We start from the raw sequence: 22,095 nt of genomic DNA on the forward strand, positions 1-22,095 counted from the left end.
GCCTCCTCAAGCTCGACATCCTTCATCTAAAACAAGGAAAGTGTATCCAAATATTCAGTAAAGTTCTTCTGTTTTATGAGGAATCAACTTGTTTCGGTGCCATATTGCTACTTTATTGTTTACCACAGAATAATAAAGCTGATAAGAGATGGAAATCTCTTTGGCAATATGTGCTCATCATTATATTTTTTGCTAAGGATAATTACTCTACATGAGAGATAATTGACAGCTCATATACACCATCAACACATAAGTGAGATAACATGTTCGATTATCACACTGATTATAGTTCACTGAACTATAATCAGTGTAACACAAGAGAAGCAGAGTTTAGTAGAATATAATCGCATCTCAAGATACCTCTTTTTTAATGGTCTAATAGCATCTGTAAACTATGTTTTAAAGTCCATTTAAATGTTTCATATGAAGATAACCTTTCAACTAAAATGTGAATGAAGAGGAAGGTAAACAAATAATTACTTTATTTAATTGTATCTGATTTTATGTCACACAAATAGGTTAGTGTCTAAAGGACATGACCAGAATGAACTCCACACTATATCATTCTTCTACATTTACAAAAATGCTTTAAAAAATCAGTTCTCTCTGAAGTTAAGTTTGCTGACCATTCTCAAAAGGAAAACTCCGAAGGTCCTATCATCTCCACCCCCCTCACAAAGGCACATTTTCTAGAAGATGAAAAGAAAAATTAAACCTTTTGATATTTCACTCATGAAAGAGCATGTAATTATTTTAATTTTATCTGGACCTAAATTAAAAAGAATTCTGGTTCCAAAGCACATGGAAACTACAAACCTGATGGAGGTCACGCTGACACATTCACTAAGGGGCCGAAGCAGTCATCCATAAGCTGTGAAGAAAGAGCTGAAATGATGAAGGCTGTTATACGCTTGGCAGAAACAGCAAAGCCATGACAGGAACAGAACGTGCTGCATGTCGAAATGCCCTCCTGTACATCACTGAAAAAGCAGGTTTAGAAAGGTTTCATTTAAAACCATTTTAACCAAACCATTTAAAATGCATAACTTCCATACATTCTCATTTCAGTTGACCTAAAAACACTGTAGCTGACTGGTTTACAGCACACACTAACCTGGTAGGGTGGACCACATCATAGGCTGTAAAATGTATAATGAGGATATTTTAGGTTCAACTTCCAAAATCAGTAAAAAAGTCAACAAAACACCTCCTACCCTTGTTCAAATGAATGCCATTATGCATTCACAAAATGGTCCAAAAATGTAAAAGCCAAAAAAGTCCCTAGTAAGCCACAAGGATTTAAAAAAATGTTATTTACTTGAATTAAGCACACATCAATTTAAAACTCCAGCTGGACTGCTCATCAGTCTGACACTATTAACAATATCTAAATATGTTAAATGGAAGTATTAAATAAATCAACCTTTACTATTAAGACTGTCAGTCATTTTTCTTGTGTCCATCCATCCATCTTCTCCCGCTTATCCGTGGTCGGGTCGCGGGGGTAGCAGTTCCAGCAGAGAGCCCCAAACTTCCTTTTCCCTGGCGACATCAACCAGCTCTGACTGGGGGATCCCAAGGCGCTCCCAGGCCAGCGAAGAGATATAATCCCTCCACCTGGTCCTAGGTCTACCCCTTGGTCTCTTCCCAGCTGGACGTGCCTGGAACACCTCCCTAGGGAGGCGCCCAGGTGGCATCCTAACTAGGTGCCTGAACTACCTCAACTGGCTCCTTTCGACGCGAAGGAGGAGCGGCTCAACTCCGAGTCCCTCCCTGATGACCGAACTTCTCACCTTATCCCTAAGGGAGACACCAGCCACCCTGCGGAGAAAACCCATCTCGGCCGCTTGTATTCGCGATCTCGTTCTTTCGGTCATGACATTTTTCTTGTGTGAAAAATGATTCTTATTTAAAAGTGGCTAGCCTGAACTGTGTAAAACCCCCACAAAAACAGGCAAATAACAACAATGTTAATACATTAAAACTCTTTATTTGACATATCACACACTCACATCCATACAAGCTTATCCTACAGGAAAAATTCAAAAATAAAATATGTAATTGTGAAATGTTAACTACCTGATTTGTTAAATCACTAGTCTTAGGGATTGGCAGGTTTGGAGTCTACATTGGTAACCCTGACAACAGGCCAGAGGCCCTAATCCAGCTCAGTCCTTTTGGCAATCGAAGGTTACTTAAGTGTTTTTGTTCATAAATACAGATATATTCTTAACATATGCAAACTCACAACTCTAGAGTGAAACACTCATAAATTGCAACATTTTCAGGGAATCAAAGCTAGAGAATGTACTCCATGTAATACTCCACTTTACGTTTTATTTAAACGCTCCGAAGAAACTTGAGAATAATGAGTCATCGTCCCGCATGTCTCCAAAGGGGTTTTGCCCACCTGAAATACAGACAAGAATGCATTAGACCTAAATCAAGCAGCTAAATTAGTCAAGATAATATAAAAAAGCCTGAACACTTCATGAATAGTCACTATGTATTGACTGACCTGATATGGCCGGTCCTCTCTGATGCTCGGGGCCCTCCAGGACCCCGGGCCCTACGGAGCGGGTCACCGTCGTCTCTTCTTTGCCTTGGCTGTCTCTGACTGTTTGCCTCTCCTCTACAGTCTGACAGACGTCAACACAGTAAGAGACATTCATTGGAATTCATAACAAAGTGGTGAAATAAAAAGAGGATGAAGCTAAATATATAAAATAGTCATAGGGAAGTTTGTAATAAATATCTCCCTTTTCAGGGTTTGAGCATATTTTAAAGACAAGAGGGATAATTGTGAGAATTTAAGATGTTTTCGTATCAGTACATGCATACATCAGGAGAAACTGTTTCTCTCACCCCATCAGGTTTCACCACCTTGGTGACGGTGACTGACTGGAAGAATGAGTGGGCTCTGGGTTGGTTGGGTGCCTGACCAGCAGGTGGCGTCAGAATCTGATCCAAGCCCCGAGAGGACACTGCAGAGTCCAGATCTGGAAGGGAAGGATGGGAACAGATAATCAGTCTGAACACAAATCATAAACTTCATTTGGTTTTCCATAGGATTAAACAAAAAAAAACCACCTCTGTCTTCTTTGTGCTCCTCTGGAGTTCTTTGTGGGCCTCCTTTCCTAATATCATTAAACTATAAAGAAGAGAAGTTAATACATAACAGTAACACTGCATGTTGCCACAGAAAAAAGTATTGATGGCAAAATGGAAGTATGTATCTTAAATCACCTTTGAAAAAGGGGTCCAGCCATGAAATTGCGAGCTTGGGAATTCTGGTGAATCATAAGAAGGATGGCCATCATGTCTGGGCTCAGTTTGGGGTCCCTGTGGCTCTTTGTTGGGAGATCTGAGCATGAAGTCTCTCAGGGGGTTCCCACCAAACTCCCCCGCATCAGCTCTGTCCTGAGGTGGCGATGGCGGCAGGATCCTGGGAACACCTGGAACATAAGGGAAACACAGACTAAATGTACAATGGAGAATTGCTTTAGCCTCATTCTCACTAAAAATACAAATTTTGACCATTGTTAAACATTAAAACAAAAATAAATACAAATAAAAAAACATGTAAAAAACGTTTGCCCTTGTTGCCATAATATTCTATATTAGTAAGTCACTTCTTGAACTCATCTAAGCACATAGCATTATTTTTAACCTCGACTGAAATCCGGTTACTTAGCTTGAATTGTGCATTGCGTCTTTAAGTGAATGTGTTTTAACATCCTGTCTTGATGTATTATGAAATGTTTTAAACTTTTAATGTATAATTTGTAATAGCACAAGCAAACCTAAGTAGTTCCTTTTCTTCTCTATACTGAGATGAGTGGTAAAGTACTGGATCACATGGCAGTCTTCATACCAAAGTGTCCAGAGCCCGGCTGCCCGTCCCAGCTGCCCAGCTGGGAGAATATCTCCTCCATCTCCCTGAGGACCTGGCCGAACATGGGGGGCTCCTGGATCCTCATCCCGTCAGGGCCCACGCTGAAGCCAAACCTCAAGGTACTGTCGAAGGGGTCCTGCTGGTCCCCTCGAAAGCCATCATTGTATCCATCTTCTTCATCATCGTCGTCGTCATGAGTCATAGCATCGAAGAAGGGGTCCCTGATGCATTACAGCAAGTCAAATAGATGTCATGAGTATTCTTGGCATGGACACCATTTAGCTTTTGTAATGCTAACAACCATTTAGTGTAATGTCAGCTGAGTGTAAAGCCCTAATATGATCACGTTTAATATTATTTGAGTTTATGTTCTAGTGAACACAAGCCATGTCACACGATTGAATGCTCTTAGTTTATCAATGACAGTTTGTCTATACCTTTATGTAATATAAATGAGTCTTCTAAATGTGTGAGTCGACATGACACCACGTGACTGATGCATTGTATTGTACAACTGATTTGTACTATAATGCTTTAATATGTCTAAACCAACTTTTTAAATAATTGCAATGACACATACACATTCACTTTTCAAGGCCTAGAAGGTCTTCAGCTATTATCCTACAGATTCACTTGCCAATTATATACACTCCTTTATATAATAAAGAAACAAACAAATAACTGATTGCGTTAATAGACTTTGAAGTACTATATCGTATTAATCCGGAGGTCACTCTAAATAAAACAGCCACCATGCTAGCCGAGGGACCCCTGTGGTCAGCCTGGCTGGGAAACACTAAAGCTGTTTAACTAAGGAATAGCGTGCGACGCTGGTACCAAGCTGCACCAAGTTAGCGAACTCCTGTTAGCTTAGCTTAGAGTACAGCTGCGTCCTGAATATGACTCAATACACTTACCTTCGGCCACGATAATGGCCTCCAGGTACTCCGAAGAACCCGCGAAATAAGTCAAAAACACTCATTTAACTCCAGCTTTTGTTTTACAAATAAATCATAACTAAACACAATTCCAACCGCAGACACGACACGACACCCTCAGTTGTCAACAGTATCGTAAATACTTCAGAATTACGTAATCAGTCGGAATGCTACGTTACCGTAAATTATAGAAGTAACGTGCACTCAAAAACTAAGCACACTTGTCTCGGGAGCCTCTCTGATGTCAACAAGGATGCTAAATGCGAAACTCTTGTTTGAGTTTCTAAAGTTTGAAATAGAGGTTGGGAGGAATTAAATAATTAAAATGGTTCATCAATGTTGTTAATGTAAAGTTAACTTAATGTTTACGCTACGTTACATTAGGCCAAGTCTTACATACAAAATATTTGACCATCAACACCTTAACACATTTTAAACCTCTAATAAAAGTATTACTACTCTATTACAATTTATTTTGATGTTAATAATAAACTTTACCCAAACACTGCCGGTTGGTTGAAGCCCGCTGAAGTGTTTGCATGTTTAAAGTCTGCTGTTCCCGAGCAACCGCGTTCCATCACCAAGCGACCAGGGTCCTTTCTCATTTCATCAAACCCCCCTCCTCGACTCCTACACCGAGGATACACTGATGGGTCCTCTGATGGGTCCTCCACGGCTCCTTCGTGGATGCATTTCCAGGAACAGAGATGTTTCAAAGAGTCGTGACGCACGGCCGGACTTATCTCAGCCAATGACAGCTCTGCATGCATCCCCTGGATATTATTTTATTAACTGCTTTCATCGCTACGCGATGTTTACAGTGAGAATAGCTGTGAGGTTCGTGCAGAAAGCAGAGCAGTGTGTAAAATATATATCACTCAGTATAACAGGCCAACTCTCTTTATTTGCTTTAGTTTAGTAGATATCTACAAACAAAGAGTCGATATTTTTCTAAAACCATTTAGTGCTTCACATAATAAAATACACAACGGCTGTAGCCTGTTTTAGGAGCTGTGCGTGTGTGTGGTACAGTGTGTGCGTAGATGCAGCGGACAGACAGGTCTCAGTTGGTTTGGTGTCCTCTGCTTACTTTTAATACTTGTAAATACAACTTTTGGCCCGTAATTTTTTTTCCTCATTGTAGCGACCAGAGAGGGGAGAGGGGGGATATATCCAGTCTCTGATAATGTTACGTTATTATGAGAGTGCTCTGTTTGATTCTGAAATTGTATATATTTATACATATATGTGTGTGTGTGTGTGTGTGTCCCCGTATCTGTAGCCTGTTATTGTCGCATTATACCGCACTGTGAATGAATTAAAGTAAATATATAAGTCGTCATGAACACATCTGTCCATCAGACAGAGGGCTGCTGTGCCTCCTGTCATCATTAATGGACGTCTCTTTAAAATGACCACTCAGAGGAGAGGAGTTCTCATTTCTCTAACCGCCTGCTGCTTCCCCTCCTCTCTCCTCGGCTCCTCCGCTCGCATCTCCTGTGGGCGGGACTAAGTCTCGAGGAGGGGAAATGTGAGTATTGAGAAACCTCGTGTGTTTACTGTTAAGCCCCAAAGACCCCCTCGGCGGCAGGGACGTGCACAGGTACGGGCTAATGTTGCCAGGGCAACGGCCCTTTTGAACTTGTTGGCTGACCTGCCCCTCTGGAGAGAGCGAAAGTCTTTTTTTTCTGTTGTGTCCGAATAAACATGATAAGCCCACAATTAGTATTGTAGAGTCTCGCTGCGATAAAACACACCTTGTCAGCGCTGTCATCTGCCCCCAGTCACACGTGACTTTGTTTACAATGTGACAGCTGAAAAGCAAAGGAAAGCCGAGTCCGGTCCGGCCTCATATGGCTATGGTGATCATGTGCCTGCCTGGCTTTGGTGGCAAATCCCCGGCTCAATCTGTCCCCGGAAATGTCCCAGTTTTTGAATATGCTTTTATTGATTTTGAGTTTTCTCATGGCAGTTGGAGTATAGGGGACAAACCAGGGGACTTTACTTCCTCTTGACACCGTCGGTTATTTACAAAAAAAAACACCTACATATACTTGTTATTGTGCTTCTGTCTTTCTGTGTCTTTCCATCTGCTCCGTAAACTCCCTCTCTCTCTTTCTTTTCTTGATCGCCCTCTCACGGGTGAACAGTTCAATGTCCCGCTTCATTGTAGGATTTCTGCCATGTCTCCACTTCAGTTTAACCATCTCTGTTATTAAGTTATGGAATACTACATAAATAAGTAATTAGATACCTTACTGTTACTGCGCTCATAAAGAATGATAAGAATAAGAATAATGCGTCTTGAACTGGTTTAATTAATTAGTGAGTTTATTTAAGGCACAGCCGTTACAATGGTCAAACTACATTAAAACAGAATTGTCCGCATGTTGTCTTTAATAGTTACCAACATTAGATATGTAAATGAGATATGGACCGCAAAACAAAAAATGTCCCTGGTTTTCATTTTTTTTATAAAAAGTTCTTACGTTTTCGGGGGGAGGCCCTTTTTCTAGTTTAGAGCAATAGCCCCTCCAAATGTCTGTGCACGTCCCTGCTCGGCGGGTCTCCTTTTTCACGACACCGTCTCAGGGCATCTTAATATTTAAGAACCTATTCATGTGTTATACCAGATTAACGGGAATAATCTCAGCTAACTGACGATACAAACCATTTTTACCAAAACAAAACACAAGTCTCATAAGAAGCATCTAAATGACCCCTGAGCGAAAAATGCTAACGCACTTTGGCACAGAACTCAAGATAAAGATACCCGTATTACTTATCGTAGCTGCACATACAAGATATCCGATTAAAGCTGAGGTTCCACAGATTATATAGGTATAGTATCATCACTGAGCGATCCAAACTCGCGACAGGGGAAGCAAACACAGACATCACAACACTACCTTTACGGAGCTTTTACGGGAGATCGTCTCACCGTATCTGTCAATCTGATCAAAAGTGTTCAATGGCATTAAAACGAGAAAAAACGCGGCTGAATCGGTTAATCCATAGGTTGATAATGTATCTGTAGCTTTGAAAAAATTATTTATAATCCATAAATCCATTTTTATGTAAAAATTGGAGGTAAAAGTTAGCTGCTAATGGTAGCCACCAGAGTTATCGCAGCTTCCGGTTTTGGCTATGCGTCACTCACTCCTTATTTGGTAATGTGTGTGCGTATGTGGGAGTTCCCCTCCATTCCATTGGCTCTGACGGTTAGAAAGAGATGTCAATCAACATCGACCAAGGGGGGCCAGAGATATGGAAAATCCACCCAAATGACCCCAGAAGTGATTTTTCTTTGCTAAATCTCTCTAAAAAGGTCAAATTTCACTTGTTTTGCATCAATCTTGATACATAGTACTTATATGTTGTAGTTTGGATTCCTAAAGCTTTTAGTCTACCATCCCATCATTCAAGGGTGGTTTTCACTATAAGTAAAACATTTTTTTGGACGGACACAATAATTTACATTTTTTTTACTGTGTTCAATCTGAATTTACTTTAAAATAAAAACATCTATATTGATTCTGACACTTCTACATCCAACTCACAGATGTAACCTTGCTTTGAGAAAAAAGATTATTAATTTAACCCTTTTAGAAGGGAAGATAGGGTCATTTGTTCTGAGAATGTCATTTTCGAGCCTGAGACCTGAAAAAGAGGCTCGGGGCTTAATAGCCTACAATACATACACTGTAAGGATTAGTAAATGGCAAGATTGCAATGTATTTAGATGGCATCTTAAATAACTAACGGGACCAATCTGGTAAGCAACTAGCTGTCATTGACATACTTAAAAAAAAAAAGTTTATTTAGATTTGAAATTATGCATAGGCCTACACACTATAACAAAAAATAAACAATGCAAATGTCTGGAGAAGTGTAATTTGGCCCTGCTGATCCCTAGTCTGTTAGATAACTCAGACACCAACCCTCCAGTCCCTGAGTCAGAGGCCGTTTCTCAATGTCGAGTAAACCTGCTGCAGAGCCACTATTTCAAGTATACTACGCCATCGAGTGGCGCCGAAGGACTGTTTAAATGCCCAGCATTCTGCGCCACTCGATGAGTATACTTGAAATAGTGGCTCTGCAGCAGGTATACTCGACATTGAGAAACGGCCAGATAGTTTCAGTTGTCACTTGATGGGACAGCTCGTATCAAGTGTCAGCGACTTTACCGTTTACACACACACACACACACACACACACACACGTTGGAAGAAGAGATGCTGCTACATTTACAAGCCACATGAGAAACAAATTGTTTCTTAAAAGACATTCACATCCAAAATGATGAAAATGTATTTTTCTTGTTTATTTACTTAATATTTATACAAAATAAAAAAAAATATATGAAACGAAAAGCTAACAAATCTGCAAGGATTTGAGAAGGAAAAGGAGAAAGCCATTGAACAATCAGGTACTACAGTACTTGTGTTTTTTTTTTATATATGTACAAGACAAGTTTATCCATTTAAATTGTTTTTAAAACGCACAGTACAAAAAGAAAAATTAAATCACTGACAAAAAACCCATAGTACAATTCTGTCCATCAGTATTCAATGCTGCAGGTTTCCTTACAATAGGGGACAGGTGGTGAAGCAGGGAGGAGGTGGGGGGCCTCAGAAAACTAAATAAAATTAAACGCACTGGAAGGCAGATTGGGTGTGTATTGGCCTTGGAAATCATTCAACAACTCTTGCAGAATAGGTGGGGCCTTAATGCAACATCTTTATAATTCATGGGAACAATTATTGTACAAGTGTGGGATAATGAAAAATGCTGTGCTAGGGAAAAAACAAAGCACAGTACACAACCACGGCCCCCGTGTGTACAAACATGCACGCAGTCACATGACGAACACACTTTCCTCACAGTCCGAGCCAGTGAGTTCGCTTATATGTCTTTATATATAATATATCTATATTTGGTAAAAAATAAACTTCACAACTCTACCAATTTAGAGAATTGTTTTTTTTTTTCAAACTTAAAATGACAAAAAAAAACATTTAACAGCAATCAAGCTAATTTTTGTGTTTGGGCTTATTTTTTTGTGAGGGAGGGGAAACGTTTCCACGAAAGTTAAAGAGTGGGGATTTGAGGGTGAGAAATACAAAACCAGCCTGTCCCCCCACCTTCAGATATCACTTCATTCCTCCCCATCTGCAAGAAAAAAAGGGGAGAGGGAAGACTAAAAAAAAAAAAAGACCATACAGGAAACATTCATTCTTTTAGAAAACAGTTCTATGTTACATACAAGTCAAAGAAAAAAAGAGGGCGGGCTGGGGGTTTAACACGATACAAATTCCCAACACTCAATATTTCACCTCTTGAGGGTGCATTTCTATAACCATTTAGCTTTGATCTCCCCTCTCTTCTAAGCCCTTCCTGCCCCCCCCCCACCCGTCCATGCATCGTTACAGTGCTCGTCCTCTCGGCACAGCACCTCCTGACCGCAGGCAGAGCACAGGAATGCTGGGCCAAGAGACGGGGGCGGGATCTCTGCAGGAGGAAGAGGGAGTTTATATGTGGAGACCGTCTGCGGAAGGAGGTGATGAGCCCCCTTCTAACTTCTGTTAACAGCGTGGGGGCCCGACAGTAGATGTTAGTTGGCCCCCCAGTTGTAGGTGTTGTATGCCGACTTGTTGATCTGAGACTTCTGCTGAAGGGAGGCGTTCTGGCTGCGCTGTCCAGTGCCGCTCTGTGGGGAGAGGAAAGAGTTGATGTGAGCTGTCCATCAATGCCATGTTTTAACTCAAGTATTTTGTTGCCAAGCGACAGGACAAACCTAAATACACTTAATCATTAATCTGAAAATAGACCACTTTAAAATGGGATTGCAAACATTGGCCTGGACATTACCTACAAGGCATGAAAATAAAAGCACAGGCTACAGTGTTTCCACTAGGATTAGCTTTGTGTCTAAACAATCAGTCATTCTACCACCACACAAAATTCTGTTCTTGAATGCAATCACTTTATAATTTCCATCTTATTCATCAGTTATGTTTGGAAAACTCCACGAGCCCTGCTTAAACCACATCAACATAAATTAGATCAATCACATAGCACTTAAAAAAACTAACTTAACTTAACTAAAAAAGCTGTTAGCCTGCTTCTCCAGATATTTCTTACTTCCATAACAATGGTTTTCCTTTTAAAAACAAATGTTGACTGGTGTGTTACCACTGCATGCCAAATTCATCACAGCACACAAGGCTAAATGATGATGAATAAAAACACAAGTAACCTGTGAGTTCATATTATCTCTGATAATTATAAACAAAAGAAAACCAGAACTAAAAGCCAATTAAGTGTCTTTATTTCTTGATTCCTAACCTGAACTATAGGTGTGAAATCAAGCTGCATCAACAGATGGAGAAAAACACAACAGTGGCATTTCCTGTACCTGTCCGTCCTGCTGCAGGTGGTGGTGCAGAATCTGAGAGTGGGGTTGTTGGTGAGGGGCAAGTATGTGCATGAAGGGGGCCGGGGCGTAGGCAGTGGGGGCCGGGGGGTTGATGGGACCCCCGCTCCCCAGAGCTGACGGCAGGCTGAACGAAGCTGCTGGCGTGCCAGCGTGGAAACCCTGCTTATCGAACGACTGCAGGGGGAAGGGAGACAAAACAAGACATCTTTGTTTATTTCAAACTGCATAGAGGGGGGGAAAAGTTGTTTCCTGTGAGAATGGGCGTTAAATATTTATGATCTGTAATTACCTGAGTCTTTGTGTAAACGGACCCTGAAATGTCTGGTACCCCCGTGTTGCTTGATGTCACAGAGACTCCTGCAGACACAGGAGACAAGTGTGTGTATTGTTATTTGTGTTGAATAAATGCTACAGGCCCAAACCAAGCTGCATGGTCCTGCTGCCCACCTGCTGATTACAATTCCTGGATTAGACCCAAAGTGAAAAACAACAGCGGGTCACTTAAGGTGGGCTGACCTTTAAGGTGGATCAGTTATTCTCACAGGTCTTTTGTTATTCATTTAAATGTCAGGAAGAGCCCAGGAATGAAAAAGGAAAAGTCAAATCATATTTAAGTTGTGAAGGCAACTGATTGTATTTGATGAGCACACAATTTCTCAGGCCACTGAATCAAAATCCTTTTGTCGTAGAATTTGTGCCATCTGCAAAAATACTGTCGTTCAAAGAACCAATATAATATTGTATCGGGATGAAACTTGTAATTTACATCTCCAAGTGTGTAAAAGCTACAGCGTGGCGGGACTACACACTTTTATTGTATCAGGGAAAAAAACAAAATGCAGTGTGATGTGGGTTCTTCTTTATAGCAGTACTTTGTGATCTGCGTATAGAATGGTAAATACGAGAGTTTCCCGTCAATAATACAAATACAATTATCTAAACACTTAATATAACATTGTTGAAAAAAGTCCAAAAACAAATAAGGCTCAATGAATGAATTATTATTCCTAAGTGAACAAGAAAACTAATGTGTAAAATTGACAGACAATTTCTTTACAGGAACACTTACTATAATTCAAGTTTCTGAGAAAGAAAATCTTACATAGAATCTTGGGAAATTTCAAGTTTACACATCTATGCCAGCAACAGTTCATAGATGTTGTGAGAAGAATTTCCTTAAAGTGAGGAGTACGGTAAAGGATATACAGAGGGATGAGATGAAGAGAGGTGAGAAAGATGGTTTAGCAGCATATCATATCGGCAACAATAATCAAGTTCTTACTGTGTGTGGTTGTTTAGCATGGCTTCAATCAGACATGAAAGTTGCAGAAAGAGCCACAATGCTAATGTGATGTTTAGCATTTAAAGCCAAAGATGGTGAAACATCATATTAAGGAAAAGTGATTTGAGATGTGCTACAGAGCTGTTACTAGGTACAAGCGGAAAAAAACACATGAAACTCTCATTTGTCAGAGAAATAACACAATCCAAAGATTATAGAAGATATACTGATCAATCCCTTGACAACCTTTCACAAGGCAACCTGGTTTTCATCTCGGTACCACTCTATGTGAAGAACGAGATCATGAACGTGCACAGCAGAGATGCGCAAGTCGAACCAAAACCGACTAAGCTTGTAAAATAATAACACGTGTGTGCGTGTGTTTCCGTAACCAGCTCCACCCACAGGACAGTGAACTGGATTCCCTGGAGACGAACATACCAGCAATGGCAACACGAGTGAAGAGCAAGCAGCACAGATGGAAAATGGGACAGCATCAACCAGGGCAACTCATCAGTTTATGGCAGCCACTGTTCTTGTGCCCTGCCACATTTTTGACTCTAATCCTGATAATAACATAGCATACATGTCCAAAATGTAAAAACCAGATGGGGTTGATGACAAGTTGCCCTGGAGGAGAACAGGGAACGGACAGAACGGCAGCACGGCTTTTAAGAGAGGCAGGCTGCATTGGACAGCGGATGTAGTGTGACGGGTCTTCCTACAGACGCAGCTCATCAGCGATGAGGCAAAGGACTGAGAGCAAAGAAGGGGAGGAGGATGGTTGGTGACACAAGAGGAAGACGGGAGGGATAGGTTTTTTTTCCCTTTGCTTTGGCATGTGGCGGCACTCACCGACTCCCGGCCCGCTGACAGAGCTGGCTGGCTTGTTTTGTGCAGAAGCGGCAGCGGCAGTGCCGTATCCGCCCTTACAGAAATCCCCACTCCCTGAAGCCTGGCCCACATCCTCATAGCCTGCAACAGTCAGATACACAGCCACAGCCCACAGCGTTAGACACACCAGGCAGCGGGAGCCGACCTGCCTCAAATAGTATTTGCAAATAATTCAAAGTTTGAAACTGTGTACCGGATGGACAGGTTTCACAAAATTGTGACAATCCAGATTGTGTCAAGTCCTTAAGGAAACGCACTCCATACTTTATCATCTGAACTTTGACACCAAATGCATTGTCCTATGTGGATAAATCTGTCCATCTGGAACATCATGAATGTCAGAATCATTGCCGACATAATATGCAAATACTATTTGACCCAAGGAGGTGGGGGAAGTGAGGGGGCAGGCAGGGTGTGTGTGGGAGGGGGGGTGGAGAGTGAGCTTGAGTTGGGTGATGGCAGAAAGCAGCAGATGGTGCACAAATGTGACCAGAGGTAGATATTGAGTAATGAACTATGAAAGTAAAATAAATCACCACTGAAAAAAGCAAAAAAAGCAATAGATACCAGAATGCCTAAAAGATATGAATAAATGGGTTAAGAAGAAATTTGGGAGGATGATGGTTGTGCCGTTTGTTAATGAGTTTAATGTATGAAATGTGTGGAGGGGAGGTGGTGTGTGTTATGGAAGGTGAAGCCTTGGGGCAAATGACAACTTTCTGAAATGAGCAAAGCAAGCTATGGAAGACGGCAGGAGACCGATAATGTCGACTGCCAGCCAGGTGCCTCTGTTCAAGCCCAACCTATCCTTTCCCCATTCAGTTTAAATGGCAGACATGTTTTTGAAATACTGAGACTTATTTCGTGTGTAAAGGCAATGAAAACTGGGTACCAGACGCAGATGCAATTCCTAATCTGACCAAATGAAACCTCTACATTAATACTAAAACATGTTTGTCAACAAGTGAGAGTCAGCATGCAAGAATGCGTTTTGAACTACAGGCAGATACCTTCCCAACCTATTACAAGAGTGTTTACACAAGCATCATGTTTATACTTGAAGAGGCTGCAGAGCTCAAATAAAATATGCAGTCCACATTGAGGCGAAATCAATGGGCTCATTGTGAGTAACAGCACAGATTTATTGGTATGCAAGTGTATAGAGTAGGACTTGCATGACACCTGTAAACATGCAGCTTCTGTATCGTTTAGTGCCTCACCAGTGCTGTATCCATGGGAACCATAACCACTAGCCTGCTGGAAGGGTGCGGCTGATGCGTTGACGCCGACATTCACACCGTGCTGCTTTGACGAGGTAGGAGCCACCTGGACAAAAACAAATCCATGTAAAGTCATCGAGTGGTAACCAAATAGGGTAACCAAAGTTTGTCTTGGGGACTCATGAAAATGCAACTTTCTTCTCGTTCAGGCTCAGGAAGTACTCAGACAAAATGGATTCTAATACAGCACCATCAAAGGAAAGGTGCTAAAATGATCTCTTCCAATAGTGCAAACATCAAATTTGACTTGACGGTTTGCTCCTGTCTAAACAAACAGAGATGTTCCTGATGTTATGATGATGCTTCTAATTCTCAATAAAATATAATTAAAACATTGAGAGAAATGCTGAATTGATAAGTGGCTTACCATTTTAAGCTCAGTCGTCCATTCACACAAACATTAATATGCCAATGATTGCTTAGCTGCCAAGCAAAGCAATGGTCAGTAATTGAAGGCAACCAGTCAGCTAGCTTTTGGAAAGCAAGGTTTTTCCTCACCGGAAACACAGCAGGTCCGTACTGGAAGGTGTTGGGCAGGCCTGGCATGCCGGTGTAGTACGGGAGGCTCGTGTAGCTGTAGCCGGGCGGCAGTGCTGGGTTGAGGAAGGGCTGCTGTGCGGTGTGATGCGCCTGCGTCTGGTTCTGTTGTGTCTGCGCTAATGTGGTGGCTGGGGAAGGAGACGATGCATCACCTCGACCAAACTTTGATAAGTCACCTGCAAATACAGAATGGGATGTTTGTGTTTGAGTACAAATGTCTACATGAGATAAAACACAATACATTACTAGCAAACAATGAAAAGGAGATATTAAAGTAGGAAATCCTCAACTGCTGGCCTGTTTTGAGGTGCCATTTCTACGGGAAGTTGAAACATTAAGGCCTTGAAGGAACAACCAAAGCTTATCATCTCTAAAGATTGTTAATTTATTTATTGGCATAATACAGTTTCTAGTCAATTCGGAAAACCTTAAATATATACAGTTCTCAAGTTAATCAAACTACAGATAGTTGCACTGTCAACCTGCCAGGCTTGGATTCTACCAGCAAGCAAAAAAGGCTCTTCGTTTATTGTGAGGATAATCATTAAATTCAAACGGTCCCTTCATCACCAAACAAAAAGCTGTTTCAACAAGCAGCTAACTGTGGAGAAGACACTGAGCAATTGTGAGATGGCTCACCAGAGTAAGGGTTGTTAGTCAAGTTGCCGTCTCGGCCAGTCAGTGCTGCTGTGGGAGTTGCAAAGGGTGCAATGCTGTAATAATCCTGGAGAAAAAAACATTGTTTGTTTTTTAATACCGGACATGGAGCAACAAAGCATGGATTGTGAATAATGTTTTTATTGCAGGAGTCGTTTTCTTTTACACAAAACAAAACTCACCAGCGGTATTCTTGCCTGCAGCATTTGTAGGTCATCGTAGCCGTACACCTGAGGCTGAGACACAGCAAGAAAAGTGTTACTTTATAAACTATATAACAAACTATTAAGTGCAGATAAAAAGCTCAGTTTATATAAACAGTGAGTCTGTCAGGAACTCACAGGGTAGGCGTGCAGTAGTCCAGGGGCCATGATGTAAGGGTTGGGCAGCAGAGGGGGCACTCCAGGGGGCAGGTTTGGAGGAGCTTTCCCTACATGGACAAATCATGTATAACACAAGCAATGCATTACAAACTTATTCTTAGATCTATTACACATTCATTTATTACGCACAACGGCAAATAAAGAAATGAAAGTACAGTAATTTTTACGAATTCACTAAATATACAACTAGTTTTTAATTGGCAAGGAGAGATCCGTTTCAACACATTTATCCCTGAGATGCATCAGTAAATGACAACACCGCAAGATACCGCTTGTTAAACGATGCACTGGCAGAGGGAGCAGAAAGGAAAACACATCAAATGTGTGAGAGAGAGAGAGAGAGACAGGCGTTGGGAGCAAACAATTAGAGTGAGATGAGTCAGAAGAATGGAAACCCTGCCAGTGACTGAGAGGAAATGGAAACCAATTGATCCAGCTTGAATTCTTACAAACAATTTGAACAACAAGTAGGACTGTCACAATAATAAATAAATAAATGTTGTACTCCAAATATTAAGCGAAATATGTCACATTATATAATGACTGTCACCGAGTCCTCATTTTGAGAAAAAGGCCTTTAAAGTTTCCTCTTCTCTGGAATCCATCGATCTGATTGATTATTAGTGGAGCAAATGATCAAACAACTACGGAGTGGAAGCTCGCGAGTGTGTGTGTATACGTGTGTGTGTGTGTTTGTGTAATTTTGCATTTGTGTGTATTCTTTTTGTTTCCCGGGGAAAACACTCACGAGAAACACCGGCTGTTGTTATGCCTGCTGTGACGTTAAGTTACTCCGTTCTCCGCTTGTAATTGTGCCGTTACAAGCTTCAAAGTTGTATTTATCATCTGAATTTGCCGAAAAAAGTTTAATATTCTGAAAGCCTTTGTTTAATTGAAATCAGATGAAAACAAACTGTAACGGACCCTGCCGTGTTATCTATGATTACTATACTCTTACATTCATAATTTCAGCCGGAGGGAGGGGGGGCGGCGCTGCTGGGAGAGCAGATTGCGAGTGAGAGGTGCCTGTCTTCGTCCCTTTACAAGCTTCAAACATGTATTTATTGTGTGATTTTGGAAATAAAAGTTTTATATTCTGAAAGCCAAGACTTTGTTTGTTTAAAATCAAACAAAACACCCGAACCCTGAAAAAATAGTTGTTTACGTAAATCCACGTTTATTCTGAAATGAGTCGTTGCGACTTCCGACTGATTTCGATAGAGCGGGTAACATATTATCATTATGTCAGTGGTCTTACAACGGTGCCGACAATATTATCGTTTATCGCAATAATTTCTGGGAAAATGTATCGTCCAACAAAATTAATCATCAGGCCTAATAACAAGCCACATAATTCCCAAGCAATTTGCATCACTGTGTGGTAATGCATACAAACAGCCATATTGGTGACATTAACAAGCTCTCACTGGCACATCATTTATCAAGTGATCAAATTGATTTGTATTTTAAAAAGTGCGAAACAAGGGATAAAAGAAAACTGTTGACACAACAAAAACTTGACTAAATGCTCGAAACTGAAACTTAATATGGATGGATGGATATATAATAAGTCATGCGTTACAGTGTGAAGTCCTGACACCAAATTACCAAAGCTACAATTAACTCACTGGTATTGCAAGCTATAGATTCAAATTAAAGTAAGCAAAATATACAATGTGAGGGAAAGGAAAATCTACAGTTTTTACATTTATGTTGAGCAATTGCAAGATTTGGATGTTAAACTGTCTAAAGAGGTGTAGGTGTCAAAGTGTAAGAATGTTTGCACCTGTGTTTATGTCTAACCTGAGGATGCTGCAGAGTTGCGTGAGGAAGTCGCTAAAGAAGGAATGGCTGAGCCTGCCGAGGACATTGAAGCAGCGGCGACTGCAGCTTGGACCGCCATGGAGGCGGGGTTAAGGCCCATGGCCAGGCTGCTGATGGGGCAGAGACCAGAGGGAGCTAAAACTGTGTTGGAGCCCACAGAGCAGGACTGATGGACCCCTAGGGACACCTGCGCTGAGGAAGAGGAGGGGACTGATGATGGCACCGATGACACGGAGGAGGGGTAGTTGGAGCAGTGCAGGCTTGAGTCACCGTCTACGCTGGGATGCTGCAGAGACGGAAGGACGAAGTTAAAAAGAGGCGGTTAAGATTAATGGGATTACATTTCCATTAGAGTAAATGGACATGTAATACGTTCATCTGGCATCACAGGAAATGAAGCTTTGAAAATGCTTAAGGAGGAGATGGAGGGAAAAACGCTGGCCAGCATAAGCATGTACAACACACACCAGTTTCTTTTTGGTTAAAAAAAACAACATCCAACCTACTCTTCAAAGAAATCCACAGGATTTTGAAACACACAAACACATAAATGCTGCGCACGTTATTCTTAGCTCTACATGCACCAGTGCATGACAACATATGTTATGCAGGACTTCTAACCTGCATTGACAGTGACTGATGCAATTGACACTTTCCACACACAAAAATCGGACACTGACAGTGCACTGACAGATGGGACAACAGAACAGAAGCACTATAGAAGACCTGGTGAAAATCTGCTGATTTTGAAGCGCGTCAAATTGCGCTGTTGCAGTAGCCATACTTGGAGTCGGCAAAAAATGATTAAAGGTGACATGTCATGCTTTTCCGGTTATTGCCCGTCCCCTTGTGTGTTATGAAGGTTTTTATGCATGTAAACGGTCTGCAGAGTCAAAACCCTCAAAGTACACCATGTAAGGAGTAAAACTCTAAAACAGAAAATACCTCCCCAAAACGCCTCGTTGGAGATACGTCACTGTCCATTTGATTCTTCCGGGGACATCATGATGTCATGTTGTCCCCGGAACGAAATGGACCAATCCGTGGAGCCGTTACGTTAAGCCCCCGCTGATTGGTCCAAATTGACCAATCCACGGACTTCCTCACACACTCAGTGCATGCAGCTCTGCTGATCTCTCCTCCCTGGCTGCAGGCTGATAACTGACAGTTGGGATCGCGGCGAAATTCTCTCTGCAGACCCATTCTCACAGCGTTTATCAACCTTTTTCTTACTCAATATCAAGCCACACTTATTGTTTTTACTTCGGCTGTGACTTTGTGTGTGCTCAGGGTGAGTTTGGCTGTGTTTCGCTAAACAAGGAAATCACACCTCCACGGAGCTCAGCGCGATTCACAACGTCCCGACTGGTCCCAACCAATCGGAGCACACTGGGCTCACAGGGAGGGGGGGGGCAAGAGCTGCAACGAGCCGTTTAGTGAGTGAATACACATACTTTACAGAGATGCTGTATGCGAAACCAATGTGAGTTTGGAAAATTGCACACTATAAATCTATTCTAGTAGACCACAACAATGGAATTATGATCAGTGGAAATGGCCATATAATTTTTCTTTATATTATTACACCTTGAAAAATTCCTTATACGTGACTCTCAAAGTTAATGGAAGTGGCAACAATGAAGGAAAGTTACAGGTAAAATAATAGCTGCAGGTTATTTTCAAAAGTTTCATCCACCAGCACAGGAACTGAGAAAAACATTTGAATGCCTGATTCTATGACAAATACAGAAATATAAAATAAAAATCTCACCATTAAGCTGGAGTTGGATGACCGGACTGAAGATTGAGCTAGGCTGTTCTGCTGTGATTGGTGAGAGCTGTAAAAGTAATAAGAAGGTTCAACGCATATCTCAACTATCTATACAGAGCATTTACTAATACTCGAGTTATGATCTCTGGAGAAACCGCAGATACCATTTCCTTTCCTATATTACTGTGTGTGTTAAACTCACTTGTTGTGCTGAGGTGGGGGGAAAGTATTTGGAGGCATGTCTTCACTGTGCCCCAGACCGCTGAGAGATGTCTGATTGGATGAAGTCATCAAGGAGGCCGGGCCGGAGCCGCCGTCAGTCAAAGTGCCCATGCTGACAGGCGTGACTGAATCAGAGACCTGCCGAACTGATACTGCAGAGCCCGCTGCAGCCGAGGAGAAAGAGAAAACAACATTGTAATAAATTCCAATCCAGTGTGATCCGGACTTTTTCAAAAATTATTTTGAGAAGAAGAAAAAAAACCTTGTATATAGACCCTTACCTTCCCCAGAATGTGTTCCGTGTATTGAACTGAAGCCATTCTGTAAAACCAACAATGTAGGTTAGCTCACAGGTTTCCATGGAAACAGGCGATTCATAAAAAGATGAAGGGTGTTGGGCTTTTGGAAACATTTAAGTTATGCAGTGCATTTTAACAACGAGTCATGTTTAAAACAGAACCGTCTTAAAATCCCCACACCTTAAAAAAAACGCACATACACAACAGACTTATCGAAGCACTACATTAACAAACCACCATGTTAGATTGTTTACCAAGTCCAAGTGATCAAGAGGGACTGTCCTTACCTTGGGCTGCATGTCCTTCTGAGGGGAGGAGGAGACGGAGGGGGGGTAGCGGCGTGTCTGAGACGCTCTCTGATCATACATGTCCATCTGACTGGGGTTGGAAAGAGCTGGAGTTGACTCACTGCAGATTGTAACGGTATTGACAAGATGGCGTACTTAAGGAACAATCAGTGGTTCTGACTTGAACATTAATAATACACGCTTACATTTTAGAGCACTTTTAAATACTCAAACATGAATGAATGAAACTTCAAATATCATTTATTTTATGACCTCTTGTTTAATAGATAGCGCAGCTAGCAGAAAAATGTTTAGATCGAACAAGTCGTGAATAACCCTAAGCAAAGGTGTGAAAAAATAAACGTCATCTTCAAAGTATTGTGGTACTAGGTAGTATTTGTGGATGTACTGACCTGCTGGGGCTAGTGTAGAGACTGTTCTGGACCTGGTGGGCTTGTGTTGTGGAGGCGGGGGTGGACTCGTACTCTGGCATAGCCGGTTCTGACCCAAACTGGAAGGCTCCAAACTGAAGATTGAGGCCCGACATGTCTGTTGAGCCAGGCATCTCGACCGCCATTGCCGGAATCTGAAGAAGATGAGGGGCATTTTAAAGTATATACCAAAATACTCTGAATCTTAATCTTAGCCTGGCAGCCCCCCGCCCACAAGAAACTGTGAAAAAAAGTGCTTCCTAACATTTAACAACCTATTAATGTGTCATACCCACTTAACGGGAAGAAACTCAGCTAACTGACGATATTAACCATTTTTAGCTTAACGAAACACAAGAATCATACCAAGCCTATGAATTAACACTAAGCGAAAAAATGCTAAAGCACTCACTGTAGAAATATTTTATTACTTATCGGATCTGCACAAACAAGATATCGGATGAAAGATGAGATTCCACAGATTCTAGGAGGTACAAGTAGCACCACTGTGCGATCAAAACTCAGGGCAGCAAAGGCAAACCCAGACAACGTAGCTTTACTGTGCCAAAACGGCAAATATGTCTAATAGGCTATTTTTTTGATCAAAAGTTGTGTTCAATGGCATTAAAACGATAAAAACGCTGCTGAAGGTTAATCCATAGATTAATCCAATGTGTCCGTGTCACTTTGAAATGATTACTGATAATCCATCATTCCATTTGTCAAAAACTGAGATTTCATATTAGCTGCTATGAGAGCTACAACACAGCTTCCGGTTTTGGGTAAACTGCATGCGCATCACTCTCACTCCTCAATGGGTAATGTTTAGATGGATTTTAGGAACTTCCCCTTGATTCTATTGGCTCCAACTGTTCAAAAGAGGTGTCAATCATCAAAATCGACCAAGGGGGGCCAGAGATATGGCAAATCCACCCAAATGACCCCAGAAGTGT

General features: G+C 41.5%; 2 protein-coding genes across 10 annotated transcripts in view; both read right to left on the reverse strand.

The window, feature by feature from the left end:
• Positions 1-1,970: 1,970 nt before the first annotated feature.
• hax1 (HCLS1 associated protein X-1) lies at positions 1,971-5,618 on the reverse strand. 2 transcript variants are annotated; one of them, XM_034094494.2, is made up of 7 exons: positions 5,332-5,618; positions 3,875-4,116; positions 3,247-3,455; positions 3,091-3,151; positions 2,866-2,999; positions 2,519-2,639; positions 1,971-2,410 (listed from the first exon to the last, which is right to left on the reverse strand). In XM_034094494.2, the coding sequence occupies exons 1-7, from the start codon at positions 5,601-5,603 to the stop codon at positions 2,337-2,339; spliced, it is 1,113 nt and encodes a 370-aa protein (XP_033950385.2). In that variant the 5' UTR covers positions 5,604-5,618; the 3' UTR covers positions 1,971-2,336. The 2 variants fall into 2 exon arrangements, with proteins under 2 accessions (XP_033950385.2, XP_033950386.1); XM_034094495.2 differs by lacking the exon at positions 5,332-5,618 and adding an exon at positions 4,813-5,000.
• A 3,648-nt stretch (positions 5,619-9,266) lies between these two features.
• Positions 9,267-22,095, reverse strand: part of ubap2l (ubiquitin associated protein 2-like) — a 43,790-nt gene continuing 30,961 nt past the window's right edge. For 5 of the 8 annotated variants that reach the window (XM_034094067.2, XM_034094072.2, XM_034094071.2 and 2 more), the window contains 15 exons: positions 21,125-21,297; positions 20,712-20,832; positions 20,407-20,446; positions 20,106-20,289; positions 19,904-19,970; positions 18,112-18,418; positions 16,267-16,355; positions 16,108-16,161; positions 15,908-15,992; positions 15,227-15,444; positions 14,669-14,774; positions 13,410-13,529; positions 11,562-11,629; positions 11,252-11,446; positions 9,267-10,543 (listed from right to left, as the gene is read on the reverse strand). In XM_034094067.2, coding sequence (XP_033949958.1) covers positions 10,448-10,543; positions 11,252-11,446; positions 11,562-11,629; positions 13,410-13,529; positions 14,669-14,774; positions 15,227-15,444; positions 15,908-15,992; positions 16,108-16,161; positions 16,267-16,355; positions 18,112-18,418; positions 19,904-19,970; positions 20,106-20,289; positions 20,407-20,446; positions 20,712-20,832; positions 21,125-21,297 — 1,923 coding nt within the window. In that variant the 3' untranslated portion in view covers positions 9,267-10,447. The remainder of the gene's footprint in view (positions 10,544-11,251; positions 11,447-11,561; positions 11,630-13,409; positions 13,530-14,668; positions 14,775-15,226; positions 15,445-15,907; positions 15,993-16,107; positions 16,162-16,266; positions 16,356-18,111; positions 18,419-19,903; positions 19,971-20,105; positions 20,290-20,406; positions 20,447-20,711; positions 20,833-21,124; positions 21,298-22,095) is intronic. The other 3 variants (XM_034094074.2, XM_034094073.2, XM_034094070.2) reach the window with 2 other exon arrangements.

This window comes from Pseudochaenichthys georgianus, chromosome 11 (genome assembly GCF_902827115.2).
Source record: "Pseudochaenichthys georgianus chromosome 11, fPseGeo1.2, whole genome shotgun sequence".
Classification (NCBI taxonomy): domain Eukaryota; kingdom Metazoa; phylum Chordata; class Actinopteri; order Perciformes; family Channichthyidae; genus Pseudochaenichthys; species Pseudochaenichthys georgianus.

Bases quoted from the DNA above. Each gene is read 5' to 3' on its own strand.
- hax1 (XM_034094494.2), bottom strand. From the start codon at position 5,603: ATGCATGCAGAGCTGTCATTGGCTGAGATAAGTCCGGCCGTGCGTCAC. The intron at 3,152-3,246 runs GTGATTTAAGAT...TCTTCTTTATAG, and splicing joins GCTGGACCCCTTTTTCAAAG to TTTAATGATATTAGGAAAGG. The intron at 2,640-2,865 runs GTGAGAGAAACA...GACGTCTGTCAG, and splicing joins AGGTGGTGAAACCTGATGGG to ACTGTAGAGGAGAGGCAAAC.